The sequence below is a fragment of the Acomys russatus genome, chromosome 3 (genome assembly GCF_903995435.1).
Source record: "Acomys russatus chromosome 3, mAcoRus1.1, whole genome shotgun sequence".
In the NCBI taxonomy this organism is placed as follows: Eukaryota; Metazoa; Chordata; class Mammalia; order Rodentia; family Muridae; genus Acomys; species Acomys russatus.
In genome coordinates, this window is record NC_067139.1 from 56053030 (window position 1) to 56077512 (window position 24483).

Consider the following 24483-nt stretch of genomic DNA (forward strand, 5'->3'; position numbering starts at 1 on the left):
GACCTATTTCATTATTACTTCATTATTAAGTCTTATTCTGAGAACAAAGATTTTGTTTTAAAAATAAAGATAAAAGCTAAGTACCTGTCCAGGAGCTGGCTTGTGAGAATTGTGCATTTGCTGTATGTTAGGAATCTTCCCTGTCATTCAGATTAGTTCTTTATTTTTTTCCTCCTATCCTTTTTGTTGTGTTTTGTTTGTTTTTGTTTTTGATTTTCAAGACAGGGTCTCTCTGTGTAGCCTTGGCTGTCCTTTGTAGACTAGGCTAGCCTCTAATTCACAGTGATGTGCCTGTCTCTGTCTCCAGAGTGCTGGCATTAAAGGCGTGTACTACCACGTCCAGTTGATGTGTTGGATTCTTAAATGCAGGGGTGAGGAGTGTTCTGCTAACTCTTCACACTGTTACTATATTTGAATGCCCCCCCCCCCCAAGAGTCCCCATTTACATGCCCTCCTGATTTTTGGAACCTGCCTCAAATTGACCATTACTATTCTTATACCATAGCCTCTCTTCCTGCCCCATCTTTTGGAGACAGTATCCTATGTACCCTGGACTGGCTCCAACTTTGTAGCTTAGGCTGTCTCCTAATATTCCTTCCATAACTCAAATGGTAGAACAAATATGTACCTGGCTCCTTGTCTTGAATGCTGGCTGTTTACAGGTTAACAATACATTAGCATTTTATCCATTTTGTGTTTTCAGCCTAAGGTAAACTCCTTTTCCTTAGTGTTTGTTCATAAATGTTGGTTTATACTACTGGGAAGTAATACTTAAAATATTATGTGACTTTCCAATACCGAACAATACTGTATTTTAAAAAACTTTATTCTTAGGAAATTCTATACTTAACATATTATTAGTTCATTTATCCATCCTGTTTCTGATTTTGTTTGGTATTTAACAGGTACCTGGCTTGGTGACTTTGAAGAAGCTCCCGTGTGTTAGTTTTGCTGGTGTTGATAGCCTGGATGATGTGAAAAACCATACATACAATGAGTTATTTGTGTCTGGCGGCTTTATTGTGTCTGATGAATCAATTCTAAATCCAGAGGTCATCACAATTGGTAAGGATGAGTGTGCTATTTTCAGCATGTCATATGTGGGGTGTGGTTGCCTTAGGTTTTCATGAAAAATTAAAGCTAAGGGCTTAAGAAGTTATCTACTTACTGCACCATTCATGGCAAACTGGCATATTTCTATATTTTCCTTAGCTTTTGACACCTCAAACTTCTCTATTCTGTCTTGATATATAAATGTTTTCATGTAAGTCTGGCCTACACTACCTGCTGCTACACTTGGGTCCCTCTGGTATTGTTACTGGGTGGTTTGTAGGTGTTATATTAGAGTTTTAATGATCTAATGAGTTCTCTTTATCCTCAGAGCACAATGAATATATGGTACATATGAAAATAGATAGGTTTATAATAAACAAGCATTTCTTCCAAAACTTAGGCATGGCATAGACGGTTTAATACTGGTTTTTAAAACTGAATTTCATTGTCTTTAACAGAGAGCCTTAAATTTTTTTTGACATTCCTTGAAGAACTCAGTACTCCAGAAGGGAAATGGCAATGGAAAATTCACTGTAAATTTCAGAAGAAACTAAAGGAACTGGGCAGGTAAGAAAATACTGAATAATTATTGGTTTTTAACATTGTGGTCACACAACTTTTCTTTTCCTGGGTTTGTGGATTATGAAATTTTCACATGTCAACAGACCATAAATGGGTGTAGATATTGAATTAGTTCATTCTCTTTCAGAAACAGAATTCTTAGCCGGGTGATGGTAGCACTATCACTTGGGAGGCAGAGGCAGGCAGATCACTGAGTTTAAGGCCAGCCTGCTCTACAAAGAGTCCAGAATCATCAAGGCTACAGAGAGAAACCCTGTCTCGAAAAACCAAAACAAAACAAAGTAGTATTCTTGTTGACATAGACAATGTGGTAAAATTCTCATAATATATATAGTTAGAATTGTTTGTAGATCTGCATAGTCAAAAGGATCAGAAAATTTTCTACTTATTTGCGGTGCTAGATTGGAAACACTGTGAGCTACATTTCAAGCCTTTAAAAATAATAACTGACTCTGATAATATTTACATACACACAAGAATGTATTTTGGTCATATCCACTCCTCGACCAATTCTTCCTCGCTGCCCCCTCCATCCCTCCCTACCATATTCAGGTCCATGTCCTTTTCTCTTCCTACTGGAGCACAGGCATACTACCAGGGCCAACACTTAATTCACACTTCTTTACCAGACCTCTACCAGCTGCCAGTAGTTCCTTAGCTAGGGATGGTGCCTCACAAGCATCTTTCCCATCCATGCTGGAATTTTGACTGGCTTGATTTTGTACAAGTTTTGGGTAAGTAACCCAAGCTGTTATACATTCTTGAGTACAACAGACCAGAAGATAGTTTTTCAACAGCATTCTATGACATCGGCTCTTAGGGTATTTCTGCTCCCTATTTTAGATAGTTCTCTGAGCCTTGGGGGGACTTACTCATTTTCATAGCCAATGAAATAAAAGAAAGGGCAAGTTTTGCCTTCATATATAGTATAGAACATAACACTGAAACCCAAAGTCTTTAAAGTTACTAAAACTAAGAATAATTTATTTAGTAAAAAGAATGAGTGTTTCAGGTGTTAACCTAACTGAATTACAAGACCCTCCCAAAAAACAGGCTTGTCAGATGCACAGTATTACTTTTCTTCAAACAGTAAGCAAAACAGCTTGTAATGGTTACTAGTTTCCTCAGTTGAAAAATGCTTTTAATTAACTGAAGCAGAAATGTCCAAACTGAATTTAAGATGCCAGTATTGAGGTATTGAACTCTGCTTAATCTCACAGAATGAACACTAAAGCTCTGAGCCTGCTGACTCTTCTGAATGTGTATCAGAAGAAACATCTGGTTGAGATTTTGTCTTATCACAGTTGTGATTCACAAAGTCGAAATGCTCCAGAAATGGACTGCCTCATCAGGCTCCAGGCTCAGAACATACAGCAGCGCCACGTAGTCTTTCTAACAGGTAAGTGTATGCTCTTGCTGATACAGGAAAGGGGCTGGAGTAGGGGTTACGTCGTCACTATTCTGACCATGTGGTGAAAAGGAATTTGTTGAGAGCAGCTATCAGTTTATATACATTTTTTTTTAATTTAGAGAAGAATATCAAGATGGCTTCCTGTTATACAGATAATGGAATTATAGTTGCAACTGCTGAAGACTTTATGCAGAACTTTAAAAGTCTTGTGGGCTATCACAACTCAATCACAGAAGAAAATCTTCCGCTGCTTGGTGCTAATGAGAATCTTGAGTCACAGTCAGGTAACTTTAGTAGTTTTCATTTTCTTTAGGTGAGGCAGAATGAGGAATGGTTTTGTTTTTCCAATAATGAAATGGTTATTTGAAACCTATTACCTCAGTGTCAACAATAGACATCATTGTAGGACTTAGTATGTACAAGATCTGCTCATTTATTATACCAGAGTACAAGTTGTTCATTACTATATGGGATATATATTCATTGTTCTGTACTGTGGACAGCACATACTTTGAGGATTATTTTTCCCTCTGAGCTATATTAAACTTTATTGCCTGCTGTTTGCTGGCAGTTTTTTCTTAAGAAAGCCAGATAGAGGGATTGTTGGGCTACGAAAGCTCTTTAGATGTGCTAGTTTAATTACAAGATGATGAGACTATCTTACCGTCAGTCTTCTGTGAGATGGCCTCTGCTTGGTTCCAGACTTTCAAACTAAAAATGGTCTTAAATTGTTTTTTGGTGAAAAGCAGAGATGACTGAGCATTAAATAGAGCTAACCAGTTTAGTAATTCAGTGCAGCTACATGTCAGAAGTTTTATTTTATATTTGCCTTATGAAATACTGAATTACCGTATAACTTTAGATGCTGTTTTGACATTAACCCCTTTGGAGCTGGGAGTTGGGATTTCCCAACATTAAACGTGAACACATTTCGCAGAAGCTTTTAGCATCGGATTATCTGGACACTCACACCTAGTGTGAGTGTTGTGACTAAGTGAACTTGTGGCAGAAGACCAAGCTTTAAGGGATTGTGGACTTTGCAGATCCTGACGCACTATATTGTGTGAGTAGTGTATAATTGTAAAAACTAAACAAATTGTATATTTCAATAGAGGAGGGCTTTTTGTTTTTTAAATGTAGCTCTTTTAGAAAACGATGAAAAGGATGAAGAGGATATGTCTCTGGACTCAGGGGATGAGATCTCACATATAGAAGTATTCAGCAGTTTTCACTCAGAAATATTGGCGAGAGAGACCAAAGGATCAAGTGGAACAGATCAAAAAAAGAATATTCAAATTGAATTGCAGTCATCTCTTGACGTGCAAAACGGTCTATTAGAAGATAAGACTTACCAAATTGATTGTGAAGAGAGAGCTCCTATTGATAGAGTATGCGCTGAAGGAGAGAACAGCAATTCAGCAGAACAAGATTCGTATAGCAACTTTCAGGCAAACCAAAATCAATTAAAAATGTCCCATCAGTGTAGTCATTTTAATGTTCTCACTCATCAGACATTTCTGGGAACACCATATGCCCTTTCATCAACTCAGTCTCAAGAAAATGAAAATTGCTTTTTATTTGCTTACAAAAACTTGGATAGAGAGAAATCGCCACTAATTTAAGGATGTGTTCAAAGAGAAATTACAGTAACTCAAAAAAAGGGGGGGGGTTTCATGGACTTTTTTCAGTTTCTCAAAAGTGAATTGATTTATAAACAAGTTTCTTGGCCTTTCTGAAATGTTTTTTTTTCCCCCTCGTATGTAAATCATGATGGCATTTGAAGCATCTGAAAGTTGAAATAAATGTACTTTTTGGACATATTGTAATCAAATTATCTCATGTTGGCACCTTTGAGTTTTACATGTTACCTGTACTTGGGCTTCAAATTGAAGTCTGTTTTATATGTAAAGTTTGATGTTTATAAAATGGTAAATAGTAATGACTTTAGAGTCAGATAACTAATTTTGCTGAAATGTCAACTATTTATTTTGATGAAAGCTTTTATATAGTGTTTTTACATAGGTATAAGCCAGTAGTGTAAATATTTATAAGATTTTGGCTCAGTACCTCAAGCTATACCTAACAGTACAGTTGCATTTCAGGTAGTAAACCTATGTACATAATACCAAGTAGCATTTTCTCAATCTTTAGGTTTAGCTATGGGAAAATTTACTTCACTAAAATTTTGGTCAAGTTTTTGAGATCTTTGACAAATACTGTTTTATTTATCCTTTAGTTAAATAAACTTTTTAAAAATGGGGCTTCTGTTTTCAATGGTATTAGATAATTTGGAACAGATCTTTGAGGTGGCTGTAATTAGAACTAGTTAGGTACTTACTTGAGTGCTATACTAAGTCTATTCAAACAGTGTACGTTGGAGATAGATTTTAAGCCTCATCACTTCCATCTCTTGCCTAATGCTAACTTCAACATGGTAAAAACTGAAATCTCCACATTAATATGATGAAAACAAGATTTACAGATAAGGAAAAGCACAGAGTTCTAAAATGAGTTTGTGTTATTTCAGTAAGAGTCTATCTCAGTATGTTAAGAGAACTTCCTTCGCATGCTCTAAAAGAACCTTTCACAGAACAAATGAGCAACATAGTTAAGTCTAAAGGAAAGGAACACTGTTAGCAAGTCAGGAATCTCACGATTCTACTATGGTAAGTAGAACATACTTTTACACCCTAGTATGACAGAGATCAAAAAATTTTTTTAAACTATAAGTGGTTTTATTGTATCTTTAAAAATACATCATTTCACTATATAATGTAGTCTTTCATTGAGTGCTTGAAAAATGCAGTTGTGTGGTGAGCATATTTAAAACGAAGAACTAAAATTATCTTCTTGATTTGCAGTTAAAGGTATGAGATTCGTTTCCAACTCCTTTTGTTTCTGGAGAAGACCCTGCAATCACATTGATATTTTAGTGAAGGTATATATAGCCAACTTAAATGTTTTTTTCTATTTTATATTTCTCTTAATCCATGATAGGAAAAAATTATTGAGCTCAGGATAGAATTGTTATTGCATATAGCTCGTTTCATCTTATTTAGTAATTCTTATAGTAGACCTCCTTTCTCATTTGGGTGTTGTCTAGCTAGCTAGAGTATTTTCTACTATAAAAACAACAGGGATAATTTCTTGTATCTTACTGCAACTGTGGATTTCTAAAATGAAATCCACTCTCAAGTGCTCTTAAGTTCATGAGAAGACAAAGTGAGAGTCTTAACATTCCCAGTGTTTATTTTGGCTCTGCTGAAATAGCGTTAAAGTTATAGTGAAGTGAAACATGAACCACATTCCTTTCTCTTGCTCTTTCATGTACGCTACCCAGGTTGAGACACGAGCTCAAGCCTGTGTACGTAAGCAGCTCAGCTATGTAAGCCGAGAAAGGACACAGGTTGAATCTCGAGTCTAAGCAGGGGTTGTTTCTAGCTTTAGGAAGGGTGATAAACGGTAAGCAACACACAAGCAAATCTCCCCCAAATACAATGTAATAGGCCTCTGATAGGTTTTTAGCACATCACCAGCTTTTATTTTTGCCTGTGTAAAGGGTAGTAAAAGTTTATGTAAAATCACAGGAATGGGTCTAGGAGGGAAAATCTGGTGAACAATTACACGTACAATTTCAGTTTTTGAACAGATCTGTCCTAAGCTCTAAAAAAAAAAAAAAGAAAGGACCATACTGGTTAAAATTCATTGAAGCATAATTGTGTATTTGTTGGTTTTAGCATTATTGTTTATGTACATATTTTTAAATAAAAGTCGTCTTAATATCCAGACTGTCTCAGGATTTTCATTCTCAGGACTACTTTATATAGCCTAGACTGGGATCCCCCTGTTTCTCAAATGTTGAGCTCATACAGGTGGAAAATGGTAATCTGAGAGCAAATGGAAGGGAAAAGGTTCTTCTGATTTCTGTCTAAGATTAATATAGGGGAATCAAAAAATTAACTATTATAAACTGGGATGCAAACACCGCCACCATATAAAGAGAACAAGCATCTAAACAGTTATTTGGTGAAGAGCTTACCCGTCTTAGTTCTGAAAGCCCCTTAAGGATAGCTTGCTGTCGATCCCTTTTTTTCACCAATTTAGGATTAAGAAGTGGATCCCTGATATGGTCAGAGTCAAATAGCTGTTGTTCTTGGTCATGATCTGAAGGACAGGTAAGTTTACAACAGTCAAGGAAATTACTAGTAGTTAGCTGTAGTGGGGTAAAGCATTGACTAACATCGAAGCAAATTTAGGGTTGGGAGTTGGCTCAGTTTTGTTTGAAAGTTCCTGAGTACTGAATCCAGTATACGTATTGGGAATTAAACTCTGGAAGAACAATAGGCATCTCTGTAGGCCTTCATCTTTAATTCTTATAGTAATTAGTAATAACTGTAATTATAGTAATTAGTAATGTAGTAATTCTTATAATAACTTACCATGAGATTTTTGGTATTGGTTGTCCTGGGTTGAAGGCCTAGACAACGGTGCATCTGGATCAAGGTAATATATCTCATTTGTTCGAATGTAGGGAATAAAATGAGATGGCTCAGACACCTCATCTAATAATTTGGTATGACCATCTCCTAAGGACAGAGTCTGTTTTTCATAGTCAGTGGTTTTTAGTTGTAAATGTAATGTCTGAGTTTGCTGAGTTCTACTTTTTACTGCTGGTGATGGCTGTAACCTATTAAACAAACAAACAAACTTTAATAAGAAATAGCATGTTTAAAACTGGAGTCATAGTTGGTTGTGATCCACTGTATGGGTGCTGGGAAGGGAACTCAGGTCCTTTGGAAGAGCAACCAGCTCTTAGCTGCTGAACTCTTACCTCTCTGGCCCCTAGAAACTGCATGTTTGAAATACAGCTAATCAGCCAGTGGTGTGGTGGTACACACCTTTAATCTCAGCACTCAGGAGGCAGAGGCAGGAGGATCTCTGAGTTCAAGGCCAACCTGGTCTACAAAGAGTTCCAGGATAGCTAGAGCTACACAGAGAAACCTTGTCTCAATAAATAAATCTAATCACATTACAGTTCATTCAAGATGTGCCTGGTCTACCTTAAAGAATATAGCCGTCTAAGGTCTATAACTTTTCATAAAGCAGGACAATAGAATGTGGTTCATTTGAAATTTTAATAAAGGATATACTAATACACTCCAGTGGGCAGGGGGTAAATTGCTAGATTCTAAGAGTTGTCAATGTTGGGTGGTGGCTAGTTCAGCCTCATTCCTCTTTATATGATTTACCTAATCAATAAGAGTCATACCTCTTTCCTATTGCTGCCTTCATCGGCATATGGAACTGTCACCCAGATTTTGAAAGGGTCTTGTGTTTTTTTCCAAGACAGGGTTTCTCTGTGTAGCCTTGGCTGTTCTGGACTCACTTTACAGACTAGGTTGGCCTCAACCTGATAGTGATGCGCCTACCTCTGCTTCCCAAGTGCTGGGATTAAAGGCGTGCGCCACCACGCCTGGCTTGAAAGGTTTTTTTTGAGACAGGGTTTCTCTCTGTAACAGCTCTGGCTGTCCTGGAACATGCACTGTAGTCCAGGCTGGTCTCAAACTCACGGAGATCCTCCTGCCTCTGCCTCCCAAGTGCTGGGATTAAAAGCATGCGCCACCACTGCCTAGTTTGAAAGGGTATTTTGTATCCCACAAAAGCACCACTAAGTAGCTAAGGAAGTAATGCACATACCTTTCTTTACTAACTGAAGGAGTTTTCAGAGGTTCTTCTACCTAAAAGTAAAAATGGGGTAAGTATCATTTTCACACCCCCCCAAATAATTCTAAAACTTGTGTACGTGTGTGTGCATATGTACAGTATATATGTGGAAGTCAGAAGAGTTGCTTCTGTCCCTAGTAACCATGTCTCAGACTCAGGTCATCAGCTCTGGTGGGCATGCTCACTGGCTGAACCATCTCACCAACTTATCAGACATGCTCAAATAATCTAAGCATATCTAAGTAAGAGAGATTGTATAGGATACAGTGTCTCCTTTCTACATGGACAATATATGAGTTTTAATAAAGTCACAGTATTCTAATTAATTGACAAAAACTTCATACAGCTACTTTAAAGAAGGGACTCAACTCTTGACCAGTCCAAAAGTTTGTCACAGTGAACTGTTAGGATGACCATTCTGGAACTTTGGGGTTTGTTGTTGTTGCACTGTTTTTCAAGACAAGATTTCTAGAACTTCCAAACTGGCTTCAGATTCCCTAACTGCCTCCTGAGTGCTGGGATTAAAGACATGCCCCACCACACCTAAAGCCGTTTAGGGTTTTATACTTTACTACATTTTTAATTAATTGTCAGCCACCAAAACAACAAAAACAAAAATCCCTTTATTTTATCTTCTTTCAGAGTTCGTGTAGTCTTTTGTCAATATTTCATCCTTCCACCACCTATTGGTCTCCTTTCTAAATTCTTATACTCTTAAATATTAATTTATATGTCAAATTATAAGCTAGGGCCCTCATAAAAGTGTGAGCCTAATGTTTTCCATTTCTGAGTTGGATACCTTAATATACTCCACCAATATCTCTACAAATTTGATTTCATTTTTGGGTTTTTGTGTGTGTGTGTGTGTTCAAGACGGTAGATTTCATTTTTCTTTACATATGAGTAGTATTTCATTTTATATATGTATAATGATTTCATATGCATCTGAGTACAGAAAGCATTCGTCTATGTAAGGATTTTTTTTGGCTTTGGGGCTACACAGTCTGATGCAGCTACTCAGGTGCTATACACAGCACAATCACACAGTTCATACAGCAGGCACAGCTGTCTTCTTTGACCCCTGGCATAATTTTCTATAACCTACTTTAAATGAACCTTGGCCTTCTGGAAACATGGACTTGGGTGACTACTTTGATTTCAGGACCATCTAGCATTTTAGCAGTAGAATGAAAGAGCCCTACCTTTTTGATGCTCTGTGATTCAGTTTCGTGATGAGATGAAGTAAGAACTTCTGGTGAAGTGCCTCTATTCTGGGAGAGGTTCTCGGGATTGTTTCTCTTTACTAAGTGAAGCAGCTCCATCTGCCTTCGTGCTCTTTTTTCTTCTTTCTCCTTCTGGAGATGTATAGGGTACTTCGCTGATGCAGGAACATACCTTTTGAGAGGCTTGTTTATATTCCAAGCAGGTTTTTTAGGACATTTCTTCATGAGTTTTGTTTGTTTCTCTGTTCTTCTGTACTGATTACACTGGTCATTACACCAGCTGTTTTCTTTGTCCATACTTAGTTCTTGCTTTTCTTGTTTAATGCTAATCTGTTCACTGAATTCTGCAGAAATCTCCTGAGAAGAAAAGTTTCTAATGCCACTCTCTGTTGCCAATCCACAGTGTGGTAGTGCATCATTGAAAATTCCTAAGTTTATGTCATCTAAATAAAAATTTACAAATGGTTAATTTTAAAAACACAAGGTAAAAATAAAAAATTCTGATCACTTTTTCTTGGATATTTAATGACTTTATTCACTGCAGGTATTTATTTATTTATTTATTTGGAGTAGTGGGGCATGCCACATGGTAGTCAAAGGACAACTTGTGGAAGTTCCATGTGGGTTCCAAGAATGGATCTCAGATCCTTGGCCTTGGTGGCAGTCACTCTTACCTGCTGAGCCATTCTTCTGTCTCTAATAATTTAATCCTCAAGATGAAACTATACCCATTCAAGAACTGCTAATTATCCCCTTTAAAAGAAGCTTGTAACCACTATTCTGCTTTGATGTTCTAGAAATCACTACTCAAAATAACCCTGGGCTACACACCTATCATCCCAGCAATTAGGAAGCAGAGGCAAGAGGACTGGAGCAAGTTCAACGCCAGCCTGGCCTACAAAGTTTCAGGAGACAAGTTCCACATCAATCCAGACACCGTATCAAAAAAAAAAAAAAAAAAAAAAAAAAATTAAAAGTGATAAACATGAAGTTCTCGAAGTGTGTAACCATGTCAGAATTTCCTTATGCTAATTCCACTGTTAGGCCTAGTTTTATCTGCATAGACACTTAAGTTGGAGGCAACCTAAGTAATGCTGCTGTGAACCCAAGTTTCTATTATTTCAGGAAGACCTGGGGTCTTTTGTTTTTAATTATTGTAGGTGTGAACCCAAAAATGGAATTCTATTAATTTTTTAAGCAACTGTACTCAGGGAGGCAGAGGCAGCCTGGTCTACAAAGCAAGTCTACATAGACCCTGACTCAAAAAAACCAAAATAAAAAAAGGCATTTCAGTAGCACCACAAATACCACAATACCCTATTACCACTTAAACCATCTCTGCATATGCGCTGTAGCTATTCTGGTGTACTGAACAAAAATCTCAAGTAACTGGCAGAAAACAGTGATGTGTTTATGGCTGTTTCGTCCAGGAGAGAGGCCCTTGAGCCTCAGATTAAGAAAAATGGACACGTTTGAGAGAAGTTTCTTGGAAGATCCTTTGGGTTTTTTGTTTGTTTTATTGTTGTCGGGTTTTTTGAGACAGGGTTTTTTTTTCCCTTGGTGTAGCCTTGGGCTGTCCTAGACTCACTTTGTAGACCAGGCTGGTCTCGAACTCATAGAGATTGATCTACTTGCTCTGCCTCCCCAAGTGTTGGGGTTACAGGCATGTGGCATGGCACCAGGCTATCTTGGAATATTCTTGAGAGTCCCTTCCCAGCACTATTTAAAAAAGAAAGAAATACTTAGTGTAGGAGACTGGCCAGCAGATCCACAGAGAGCCCCACTGTGGAGCTGTCTGCAAGCAGTACAGAGCTCCAGGTTGAAGCTTTCAGGGTGGGCTCTTTGGTGAGGCGGCTGCTTTTGAGTTATCCCTGATCCTCAACATTGACCCCAACAAAAATAAGACTGGCTTACCAGGAGAATATTGGTGCAGTTACTCTGATCTCCTGAGCTTCCTTCCTAAGGGAAAAGAAGTTGCATCTCCCCAGGAAATGTTTGTCATAAAACCATGTTATATGGGTATTCTGAGTTTGCATCTATCCAACTCCAGAGTGGTGTGGGTATTATGACCCCTTGGCTTAGGATTGTAGTTACTGTAAGGGTCATCAGGAGCCATAAATACTAGGAAGAACCACTGGTAACTCATTTTAAGTGGGAAAAGATAAAAATGACTTGACAGAACTGAAAAAGTTAGATGAGTTAAAGGCTCCTCTGGGGCACTGGTCACAAAAATCTTCAAACCCCGGAGCCAGAGAGCAGGCCCAGCAGTTAATAGTATACTGCCCTTAAAGTCTGGTTCCCAGCACTTACTCATCTGTAGCTCCAGCTCGAGGGAACTGGACAGACCTCTTCTGGTATCCACAAGCACTGTGCCCATTTACACATGCCCACCCACCCCTTACACATAGACACCAAATTTAAAAAAAGAAAAGAAAAAGGTTCAGGGGTATCAAACATCGATATTGACTTATCATTTAAATTTTAAAAGCCCCCACATGAAAACATGCAATATCAGTCACTGGGGTAATGCAGATCAGAGTCCACGTGTTGGCGAGTGCATGAGGGGGTCAGAGCACCTTTACAATACTGTTAGGTGCTTTGGATGACAGTTCAACAGCTCCCCAAAATGCTTAATACATCTATCAAATAGGTCACAAATCCTAACTCCTCTCTCCTAAAAGACTAGAAAATTTGTAACTATTCACAGTGGTACTATTTACAATAATAGTCCTTAGTAGAAATAACCAAAATGTTGATAGACTTGCAATATCCAGTGTAATTCACAGTGGAGTCTAAGGAATAAATGGAATTTTATCATAATATCTACAAATGGATACACCCATATATCACGTTGAAAGTCTCTTGGGCTGGAGAGATGGCTCAGTGGTTATGAGCACTGTCTGCTCTTTCAAAGGACCTGGGTTCCATTCCCAGCACCCACAGAGCACCTCAACACCTGTCTGTAACTCCAGTACCAAGGCATCTGACACATTCATACTAATACACTTAAAAAACAAAAAAGTCAGAGTAAGCCAGACATGACTGCTTACAGCAATATTCCCGTTACATGAAAAGTACAAACAAGGTAAATAGTCTAAGACAAAATGAAGTGGAGAGTGAGGAGTATTTGTACACTGAAACCAGGGTGAGATTAGCATGGCCCTGTGCAAGGATGATGTGCAAATTGGTTAAGTGTTCCATATTTTTAAAAAGCATCTTCCATAGAAAATAAATTTGAATAACTGAAAAGGTTCTAGAAGGTGATGGTAACTGCACAGGTATGTGCATGTTACAGAACACAAAACAGCTGGGCATAGTGGTGCATCCTTTTACAGGAGAATTTGGAAGGCAGGTTTCTGAGAGTTCCAGGCCAGCCTGGTCTACACAGTGCACTAGTGTCCCTTAAAAGGGTAGGCTCTGGGCTAGGCATTTTGCCTAGAAAGTGTTAAGGTCCTAACTCCCCTGAACTATAAAAGAAAATATAGGGAAAACTTAAAGTTTCTGTGATGTGAGTTGGATCTCAAAATAAATCCAAAACTAAAAAGCAAGAGATCCTTTATTTTGCTAAAAACCTCACATTTCTGAGCTAGAGACAACTAATTTTGGTAGCACTTGGCTAGCATGCGTTACATCCTGGGTTCAGTCTCTAGTACCACATAAAGGGAGTGGTGCTATATGCCTTTAATCTCAATGTTCATCAGGCGGAGGCAGGAAGATTAGTTCTAGGTCATGAGACCTGGTCACAGACGCAAAATAAAATCGATCAGATGTCTTCATTTTAAACATGAAACAGAATTTAACAAAACACTTTGCATGAATACCTGTCTGCACACCAGTATCCTTTTTGGGAGAGGCCGTAGAAGTGGCAGCTACACTTGTTTCAGCAGCAGCAGCCTCAGTGTCACTTCTTGAACTGGAAATGTTAGTGGATGCCTTATAATCCACTTGTGCTGCGTCAAAGGGCAATGAGAAACAGACCTTAAAATGACATGTAAGAGTACTAACACACGCCCATGTGGGGGCTAGGGATGGAGCTGAGTGACTGTCTGCCTAGCATACAAGGCCCTGGGGTTGAGCCCTTCCTCTGAAAGACCAAAGTAGAGCTAAAGTCTTTCTGACTTAGTCACTCACCACAAACTGTAGTAACATTTTTGAAAAGCTAGACTTTAGTGTGTAGCCTAAATTTATGACTAAAAGTCATCTGTATTCTTAGCACTTGCTTAATTTAAAGTTTTTAAGAATAAATATTAAAGTACATATTTTACCTGGAATGTCAGGATTACTGAAAATTTCTGCAAAAAAGATACTATAAAGTATAATATTTCAGGGCAGCTTTCTAAATGATTAAAGATGGCTGAGTTAATGTGTGTTTTTAAGGAATTAAAGCAGACACTTAAAATCATCTTCAAAACCAAAACTAAATAGAATTCTCATTAGTCACTTACCACCAAGATTTTTAATCAGCCTGGATGCATCATGTCCTTTCTGTGTTAGGTCTCGGATCCTCTGCTCCTGTTTGAGTCTCTGTGCCAACTCCTGAGCTCGCTGCATTGTGTGGAATAGCTCATTTGTCTTCAGAGTCATGATTTCCTATCAAGATTGGCAAGCACAGTAAAAAATTACCAAGTACATTCAATGAAGTGACTGTTACCATGCAGCACAAACGCTCATGCTTTCCTGATAGACGCTGGCTTAGCTATCAGCTGGAGAATAGTCAACAGGGCAAAGTGCTTGCCTTGTAGAGATTACAATTCTAACATGCTATTAGAAAGGGTCTCACTGTGTAGACCAGGCTGCCTTTTAACTCCCAAATACTGGATTACAGGTGTATATCACTTGTCTCAGGCTACTTAATGAAACTGGACTGTGGACTAGTTGTCCACATCCCATTTTTGAAAGGTACCAAGTCAAAACCAAGGCTGGAGAGATGGCTCTGCTGTTAAAGGCTAGGCTCACAACCAAGTGAAAACCCAGCAAGCAAGTGCAGACTGTGTGTGTGTGGTTTTTGTCTTTTTCTGAGATAGGGTTTTTCTGTGTAGCCTTGGCTGTCCTGGAGTCACTTTGTAGACCAGGCTGTCCTGGAACTCACAGCAATCCACTTGCTTCTGCCTCCTCCCTAGTGCTGGGATTAAAGGAATGCACCACCAGACTTTGTGGGTCTTTTGTTTGTTTGTTTTTTCAAGATAGGGTTTCTCTGTGTATCCTTGGCTGACCTGGAATCACTTTGTAGACCAGGCTGGCCTCAAACTCAGTGATCTGCCTGCCTCCCGAGTGCTGGGATTAAAGGCGGGCACCACGACTGCCCAGCAGACTTTGTGTTTTTAAAGCTGACAACTGAATTACATTGGATGATCTCAGTCAGGTCAGGTCAAGTCAGACACAGCACTTAGACCACCCTACCTACCCTGTCTGAATCAGTAATGGTTTTGCTAGACAATAAGATATATCTCTCTGAAAAGGCTATTAAAGAGCCCAAAGGAAGCCAATTGTTACTTTTTAAAAATATCTACAATCATTATTTATTCTAATTTATTTAGGAGGTAGGGAAGTGGTAATGGTTGTGTGTATGTGGAGTTAGAAGCCAACCTTTAGAGTCCTCTTCTGGAACACGGGTTCTGGACACTGGTGGGTGGTCAAGAGCCCTTACTGCTGAGCCATACTTCAGGCCCAACACTTACTATCCAAATCACAGTAAAGCTTGGTGCTGCATTTGCCCCAACCACCTCCCATTAACAGGCCAAGCATCTGAAATATGGGCCATGTGAGGATGACCTTGCCAAAGCCTCCCTTTCCTTACTCAGCCATAGTGTCTCCACACGTAGCTGCATAATTGGAAAGGCATGCAGCCCCTCAGCCCCACGATGTCCTTGCTAGGACTCCTACTTCTTTCTGTTTCCGCTCCAGCATGTCCTCTTCATACTGCCTCTGCATCGCCTCCCGCTCCCGGGCCAAGCGCCGCTCCTCTTCCTGCTCTTCTTTCTTTCTCTGTTCTTCTTCCAGCTGCTTCTTCTTGCGGTTCTCTTCTACCTGAGCCGTGATTGCTTTCTAGTCATAAATAATTACAAGTTACTGTCACAAATAAAACCTCCTGTGCAGCACTGGCTTTGATAACGAGCATACCATTCATCAGTTACACATGCAGTGGGGTGGGAAGGGAATTGTGCTTGCTTGGCCTGTGGATCACAAAAACCATCACTAAAGAAATAACCTCAGTGCTCATGACACTGCCTGAGAAATGGGAGATGCTCTCAGCTTTCACTGAGTTCAAGAAAGAAAATTAAAACAAAACAAAGAAAGTTAACTGGTACTGGGTGGTGGCGCGGCCTGTGATCTCAACACTCAGGGAGGCAGAGGCAGGAGGATCTCTGTGAGTTCTAAGCCAGCCTAGCCTACAAAGCGAGTCCAGGACAGTGAAGCCTATACAGAGAAACCCTGCCTCGGAAAAAAAAAAAAAAAAAAAAAAAACAGAAACAATAAAAGAAAATTACTCATATAAAATGTTTAAAATGAATTTCTGGCACAGTGCTGCTTGCTGAGTGCCCATCTGTGGCTCCTGCAACTTAGGAGACTTGGATTCTAAGAAATGTTTGAGCTACATCTGAGCAACATGGTGGGAGCTCATTTCAACACACAAACACACCCACACACACTCTCCAGAGGAACATGAACCACCAAAGTCACTCAGACCAGTAAGTCCCTCTAATGTTAGCCTGAAATGAGTTTTAATCTCAGCCTTATATTACTACTAGATTGCTGAGTCAACAGTCTACTTTTTTTTTTTTTAAATGTGTTTTCTTTCAAAAACCTGAAAAGAACTCTGATGAACTAGCTAACACTTAATGATAGTACAAAATCCCATATACAACACATTTATTTAAAGGCTCCACCAGAAAGCAGGCAGCATGGTAATAATACTGTCTGGTCCTCAGCCCAAGCTTAATTCTACTATGATGCCAGCAGGGTTAAGAGACTGGATTTATAGCAGGATATAACCGGGCCCAAGGTGAAAATTTATATCAGAATTTCCAGCTGGGTGTAGTGGTATATGCCTGTAATTCTGGAACTTGGGAGGTAGAGACAAGAAGATCAAGAATTCAAGGTCACCCCTGGTTACATAGCAAGTTCAAGACCAGCCTAAAATACATGAAGGTTTGTCTCAGGGAAAAAAAATTCAATTTTCATTTACTTAGGTGTATGTTGGCCATGATCATGACTTAATATGGAAACAACACCAACTGTCTTACAGTACAATACCTGATGTTCTAATTGCTTTTGTCGGCGTCTTTCCCGTTCCTCAATCTGTGCTGGGTCCAAGAGTGCAGTCATAGAACGGAGAAAGCTGGGAAGATATATACATTTGCTAATTCAAAACTGCAGAATGGTTAAGCATTCTTTGCTTAATCTACATCTGCTAATCATTTCTATTAAAGACGAATGCCATACTGAAACTAACTGGACAATGACAGTTCTATTCAAATATACTTTCTTAAAGGATTCAACACTAAAAAACAAACTTACTTTGTTTTCTGACCATGTGACACAGCCATATCCATAACAGGTCTGGCTCTTTGTTCTTCCTCTGAAGGCTCCACCTGGATTCCAGGTGGTGGTGTGTAAACAGCGTTGACATCAGCCAGTTCCTGAGTGTCAGGAGACACACACACCGACTCCAGGCACTGGTGTGTCAACTGAGAGGACAGTCGAGACTGAGAACCAGGATGACTCCTTAATGAGTCAGAATGCATTGCCCATCTGTCATGTTCCTCACCCTAACAGTGACAAATAGGAAATGCTCAGAACTGGTTCATCTATTCCTTTATAAAATTATAAATGACAAACACAATCTATAAGCCAGCACTGATGGGCTGGAGGCAGCTCACTGATTAGGCGTGCTGACTGCTCTTTCCAAAGAGACCTGGCATGAGTTCCCAGCGCCCACATGGTGGCCAGCACCTGCCTGTTACTCTACTTCCAGGAGATCCTCTGCCCTCTTCCGGCCTCCTTGGGCACTATACACATGCAGGCAAAACATCCATACAAATAAAAAATACATAAAATCTCAAGAAATAATTTAAAAGAAATTCAGTAGTATACACATCATAAAGACTAACAAACATACTTTTGGATTCCTTGTATAATTAGATATCTTGGGAAATTTTTAAAAATGCATTTCTAAACTTTTAAAAAGCTATGTAAAATCATACTGAATACATTCAGTGTAAACAGTTTCATAAGGATAAGTGTATAATTTGCCAAGTAATTTTAGAATACAAGTTTATCTGAGTAAAGACTTGGAATTTATTTCCCTTAAAGCCATAAACTTCCTCGATTAACTTTGAATATATCACTTTTTCCCTCTTTTCCTCTGCCAGTCATCTTCTGCTTGTTTACTATCCTCTTTCTCTGCTGCTCCTGTTTGGCAGCTCTGCAAGGGCACTCCAACTGAAGTCAGGCCCCTGTACTGTCGACCTTCTTAAAGTACTCACAGACCTAACCCAGGAGGCATCTGTCCCTAGGAAAGAATCTGACCACACTACTAAGCCGACATGCTCTGACCCTCAGAAGGGTGTTTTAAATATATACTGGTAGAGGATGTAAGACATCTCAGTACACAGAAAGAAAATGTTTTATCTATTGATTCTTCACTTAAAGCAGTCTATAAAACTACAATCTTGGGAAAGAATACTCTGATGACTACATCTATCTTCCAAGAATAAAAACAGCAAAACAAGGAAAAGTACACCCAACTTCAAAGGTACTTATTCAGCGGTGTTCACAGTAGCTGGGAAATGGCCTCTGACTGATGGAAAATGAAATGTGGTACATAGACACAATGCTATACTACTATGCTGGAAAGAAAAAGAAGGAAAGGAAGGAAGGAAGGAAAAGGAAGAGAGCAGAATCTTGAATCATGAAATGTGCAGGTAAATAGGTGGACTAAAAAATTGGACACAGACAGACAAATGATGAATGTTCTGTCTCACTCATGGTTCCTAACTCCCAATCTTCAGGTGTGAATATATAACTTAGAGCAGCAATTCTCAACCTGTGAGTTCTGACTCCCACAGAGGTCACATGACAAATATCCAGCATATTAGATATTTATGCTATGATTAACAATAGTAGCAAAATTATAGTCATGAAGTAGCAACAAAATGATTTTGTGGTTGGAGGGACTTCATTACAGTGTCACATTAGGAAGGTTGAGAACCACTGACCTAGAGAAACTGCAGAAACAAGGAAAGTAAACAGGACTGTGGGGGTGGGGTGAGGGGAACTCTAGTGAGAGGAAGGCAGGTAATAAGGGAAAATGAAGAAGGGGCTTCAATTGGGGAGGAAGGAGGGAAAATGATACAGGAGATGGAAGGAGGAGGCAAAAGTAATGATGCTTAAAAGTGATAGGGAGTTATTATTTAATAATATTACACGTTATTTTATTTACCTAAAATTATATCTAAGTGTATGTGTATACAAATTTATATAGTTTAAATGAAGTTATACCACTTGAGGTCATAGTACCCCCACCAAGAGGAACCTTAGATTATCTAACTAAACCCCTAATACTAAGCATGAGAAACCTTTCATGTTGCTGGTCAGGGGAGTCCAAGAGACTCCCAAAACAATACAGGGTATTTCTACTTGGTTGCCTCCTAAAAGTTAAAAGGTAAGTCCATATTAGTGAAGACACCACAGCCCTGGAGGATTTGAGCTGGAATCGACCCAAAAGCATCCTCCCTGAAGACTAGCTTTTATAACACAGGAGGGTAATACATAAGCTACTAAGGGAGGAAGCAAACAAAAGTCCTACACAGCTGTAATGCCAAAACAATGGCCAGCATAGCCAAATATTCCTAAAGGTACAATAGTGGCACTAACATCTTGGTGGTAACCAACAACTGTTTAATTGGACTCATGGCCCACTTAACAGGAAAGAAATTATGCTTGCTACTGTAAACCTAGTCAACTACATATGGCTAATGAGATCATGGATGTAAGAGAACCTACAACTGCCACTTTCTTAAACCAGTGTCGTCCTGATTGTATCTAAATACTTATCCTTACACCCACAGGTAAGTGTAGATCTCACCTCTCATCAAAGCAGCAGCAGCAGCAGCAGCAGCAGCAAATCATTACAGAAAGGCACAACCTGTCAAAGGTCCAACTGATACACTTACAACACAAACTCCACATCTACAACACAGCATCTGTAACACGGCACCCACATCTATAATGTAACACTCATCTAAGGCTCAGGGAGCATCACAGAAGAAGGGGGTGGAAAGATTTTTAAGAGCCAGAGGAATAGAAAAAAGTCAGCTGTGTATCTTCTAGCTGTGTCAGGGAAGCTACACCCATGAAATCCCAACATGAGTGCTTAAAGAAGACATGAACAATTCCAACAGTGGACATCCCAACCAAGAAGAGAAAAATCTCTAGGCCCCACCCACAGGTGAAAACCTACAGGGAAATTAGTTTCCACCAGGGACAAGCCCCCTGGTTATTTAATACCAAGTGGTCAGTCCTAGAAACATGTACATGCAGGCAACACTAAACTGACTCAGCAGGTTATATGTATATATTTGTGTGTGTGTGTGTGTGTGTGTGTGTGTGTGTGTGTGTGTGTGTGTAACAACAATGGTTAAAGAAGAGAAAGCTGTGAGCTTGGTAGGGGGAAGCACAGGAAGAGGAGAATGATGTAATTATATTTTTAAAGTTTTAAAATTTACTTCCAATCTAAAATTTTCTGAAACCAAATGACTTGTAAAAGTTTAGCATACAGTTCAAAGTCTCAGTTTCTCACATATTTACTTACCATGCTTGGAGTTATAGCTACTCAGAATCTCTTGCCTGATTAAAAAAAACATATATGCTAGATACAAGTCCTTCAAGACATCATTTGTTTCTTCTGTGTGTGGATATGTGATATAAAGAGCAGAGGTCACCCAGAAGCATTATTTCTTCCTTAGGAGCCATCCACCTTGCTTTTGTACATAGGGTTTCTCACTGGGACCTAAGACAGGCTGAAGTGGATGACCAGCAAGTGGATGACCTATATGTCTCCACTTGCCCAGCACTGGACCGCACCACCATTTAGATCCTCCTGACTGTGCTGTCTTCCCATCATTTTGCTTTTGTAGGTCATCTTTTTAATGCTGTGTTAGGGACTTTTTAAATATTAATCTTTTTTTATGGTTTTTCAAGACAGGGTCTCTCTGTGTCGCCTTAGCTGTCCTAGACTTGCTTTGTAGACCAGGCTGGCCCCAAACTCAGTGATCCACCTACCCCTTCCTCCTGAGTGCTGGGATTAAAGGCATGCGCCACCATGCCCAGCCTGTAAATATTAATCTTAATCTAGCCTTCTTATTGTTTTGAGTCAGAGTTTCTCTGTGTAGCCTTGGTTGTCCTGGAGCAAGCTCTGTAGACCAGGCTGACCTCAAACTCACAGAGACCCACCTGCCTGTGCCTCCCAAGTGCTGGGATAAAAGGCATGCACTACCACCAACCAGCTTAATCTAGCCTTTTTGATTAAGTTTATCCTATGGTATCACTAGTGTGTAATTATTTTTTATAATTTTTCTAATGTTTCTAGTCATTTTAAGCATCAAAGATGCTTTGTCAGTCTTGTTATCACGCTCACTAGTCAACATCACACTGCAAACCTTCCTATTGTAAAGACATCTGGGCCTGGAGTTGAGTTTGCTGGGGCTCCCTACCTTCCCTTCTTCAACTTTGGTTTGAGATAAGGGCTCACTACATGGTAGCCCAGGCTAGCCTCAAACTGATGATCCCAGAGCCTCAGCTTTCTGAGTGTAGACACTTTAATAAAAAACTCAATTTCTCCAGGAATACAGTACCACTTAATCACTGTTTCATTTGCCCATTTTGCATTAAAATTCTATTATGCCGGCATAAGGTTTTAAGATTTTAAAAAAATTTTATGTGCATTAGTGTTTTGCCTGCATGTATGTCTGGGTGAGTGTGTCAAGATCTTGGGAGTTACACACAGTTGTGAGCTCCCATTTGTGTGCTGGGAATTGAATCTAGGTCCTCTAGGAGAACATTCAGTGCTTTTAACCACTGAGCCATCTCTCCAGCCCTGGTTTTTATTATTTTTAATTACATGTATGTGTAGCTCTGTGCATGGGTGCAGGTTTCCACAGAATCCAGAGCAGTACGTCAGATGCCCTCGAGTTTGAGTTACAGGCATTCATGAAGTACAAGGCTGCCCGGTGTGAGAGCAGCCTGCATTCTTAACCACTGGGCTCTCTCTAGCACCAATTGTTCTAAATGTCCTCTTTTTGCAAAATGTTCATAAGCTGCACATGCTTTTTAATTCATGCTAGTCTTCTGAGGAGCTTACATGTTGTAATGGACAGTGTTATGTCAACTTGACACAAGAGTTATCAGAAAGGAGGGAACCTCAATTGAGATGCCTCCGTAAGATCCAGCTGTAGGGCATTTTCTTAATTCGTGACAGATGTAGGAGGGCTCAGCCCATTGTGGGTGGTACCACCCCTGGGCTGGTAGTCCTGGGTTCTATAAGAAAGCAGGCTGAGCAAGCCATGAGGAGCAAGGCAGTAAGCAGCACCCCTCCATGGCCTCTGCGTCAGCTCCTGTGTCCAGGTTCCTGCCTGGCTTGAGTTCCTGTCTGCCTTCTGTCAATGATGAACAGCAATGTGGAAGTGTAAGTCGAATAAACCCTTTCCTCCCCATGCTTTTTGATCATGGTGTTTTATTTTCATTGTAGCAACAGAAACCCTAAATAAGTCACGTATTATTGACTTTTTAATAACATAGCTTTAATTATTCCCAGTATACAAGTTGACCTTGGGGCCCAGTGAGATGGCTCAGCACGGACATTTGTCTAGCATGATGAGTTAAGTCCTGAACCCACTGACTCTTAAATGTTGTCTACTGACCTCCACCCAGGCTGTGGTGTGAGTGCACCACCACATACACACCCAAACATACACACACATACACAAAATAAACAAGTGTGAAAAACACTTTAAAAAATGGTGTATGTGGGGAAATAGAAGGATCCAGAGGGTCCTAGAAACCCAAGAACATTATGATGGGCAGATCTGGGCCCAGGGGTCCTGCTCAAACTATGGCACCAGCCAAGGACAATACGTGCAGTATTTCGAGCCCCTACCCAGATCTAGCCAATGGACAGGACATTCTTCACAGTTGAGTGGAGAGTGGGGACTGACTTTCACACGAACTCTGGTGTCCCATACTTGACCACGTGCCCTGGATGGGGAGGCCTGGTGGCACTCAGAGGAAGGATAGCAGGCTACCGAGAACAGACTTAATACCCTATGAGCATATACAGGGGGAAGAGTTCCCCTCATACACAGTCCTAGGGGAGGGGAGTAAGGGGAAAATGGGAGGGAGGGAGGAATGGGAGGATACAAGGGATGGGATAACAATTGAGATGTAATATGAATAAATTAATAAAAGATTAAAAATGGTGTATGTTAGGCTATATGTATTTTATTTCAAAATATGGGGGTTTTTGTTTGCTTTTAATTAGGTAATGTACAAAATCACTTTCTGTTGACCAACTGCAGACCTATGGTCTGGAAATGATAAGCAATGGGTGTGTGGTCAGAGATGGTGTGTTAGGACATGCCCTCTTTACTTCAGAAGGGTCTAGGGTCACGAGTCCTGAGGAAAGCTAAGAGGTCAATTAAGGAGGCAAGCTCAAAAACACTGATGCTAAGTTAACTCAGAAGCACAAAAGCAGTTTGAAAACGCAGTGTAAAGGGATGAGGTTCTGTATTACACACTTTGGTTTTTCCTCAATAAAATAATATTTCTCCGAGGGCTGAAGATATACTTCTTACCTAGCATGTACAAAAAGAAAGAGCAACAACAAAAACTTCCCCAAAGGCCTATCACATGCACAATGCATAAAGCCACCCTTCAAACAAGCAGCTCATTTCACTTCTTGCTTATCCAGTGTTAGAGCTTCCGTATGTTAGTTTTCAGACTTCCACTACTGCGCCACAGATAAAAACCCTTGACAATAAGTGTGAAGAAGTCTGGAACACTGGGGGTTGGTCTGGTGATATGTATTCTAATACTAACTACTGTACCCCAAGATCTGGTTGCTGCCCAGCCTCATGTACACTGGTCTTTGTTGTGTAAACCTTCTCTTTATCTAATTTAAAGTTGATTGGTTAATAAAGTTGCTGAAGCCTGTAACTGGGCAGAGAAGAGGAGGAGCTGAGGTTACTGGGGTGGGAGTCTGAGAGGGAGCACAAGCTGGGAGGAGGAGGAGAGAGAAAGAGAAGACGTAGCAGGAGGAGAGGAAGCTGGAGAGAAGGAAGCTGCCATGGGGCAGGATGGAGCATGAGCATGTGGCCATCAGGGCTGGCCTGATGGAACAGCAGCAGCCCAGACAGGAACGAAGTAGGCAAGTAACATGGGTGTGTAGCTGGGAAATAGCAAAATAGCTTAGAGGGTTGATACCTGCTCAGTTAC

The 24483-nt window shown here is 39.9% G+C and overlaps 2 protein-coding genes across 5 annotated transcripts in view; one reads left to right on the forward strand and one right to left on the reverse strand.

Moving 5' to 3' along the window:
- Nucleotides 1-5400, forward strand: part of Tasor (transcription activation suppressor) — a 52752-nt gene extending 47352 nt beyond the window's left edge. For 2 of the 3 annotated variants that reach the window (XM_051140719.1, XM_051140735.1), the window contains 5 exons: nt 906-1065; nt 1512-1620; nt 2856-3034; nt 3166-3330; nt 3909-4327. In XM_051140719.1, the coding sequence (XP_050996676.1) occupies nt 906-1065; nt 1512-1620; nt 2856-3034; nt 3166-3330; nt 3909-3964 (669 nt within the window). In that variant the 3' untranslated portion in view covers nt 3965-4327. Of the gene's footprint in view, nt 1-905; nt 1066-1511; nt 1621-2855; nt 3035-3165; nt 3331-3908 lie in introns of all 3 variants that reach the window. The other variant, XM_051140726.1, reaches the window with a different exon arrangement.
- A 66-nt stretch (nt 5401-5466) lies between these two features.
- Nucleotides 5467-24483, reverse strand: part of Ccdc66 (coiled-coil domain containing 66) — a 31573-nt gene continuing 12556 nt past the window's right edge. The window contains exons 8-17 of one of the 2 annotated variants that reach the window (XM_051140746.1): nt 17512-17762; nt 17248-17332; nt 15877-16038; nt 14439-14583; nt 13815-13943; nt 9973-10436; nt 8744-8784; nt 7486-7733; nt 7086-7210; nt 5467-5956 (exon numbers count right to left, since the gene is read on the reverse strand). In XM_051140746.1, coding sequence (XP_050996703.1) covers nt 5870-5956; nt 7086-7210; nt 7486-7733; nt 8744-8784; nt 9973-10436; nt 13815-13943; nt 14439-14583; nt 15877-16038; nt 17248-17332; nt 17512-17762 — 1737 coding nt within the window. In that variant the 3' untranslated portion in view covers nt 5467-5869. The remainder of the gene's footprint in view (nt 5957-7085; nt 7211-7485; nt 7734-8743; nt 8785-9972; nt 10437-13814; nt 13944-14438; nt 14584-15876; nt 16039-17247; nt 17333-17511; nt 17763-24483) is intronic. The other variant, XM_051140755.1, reaches the window with a different exon arrangement.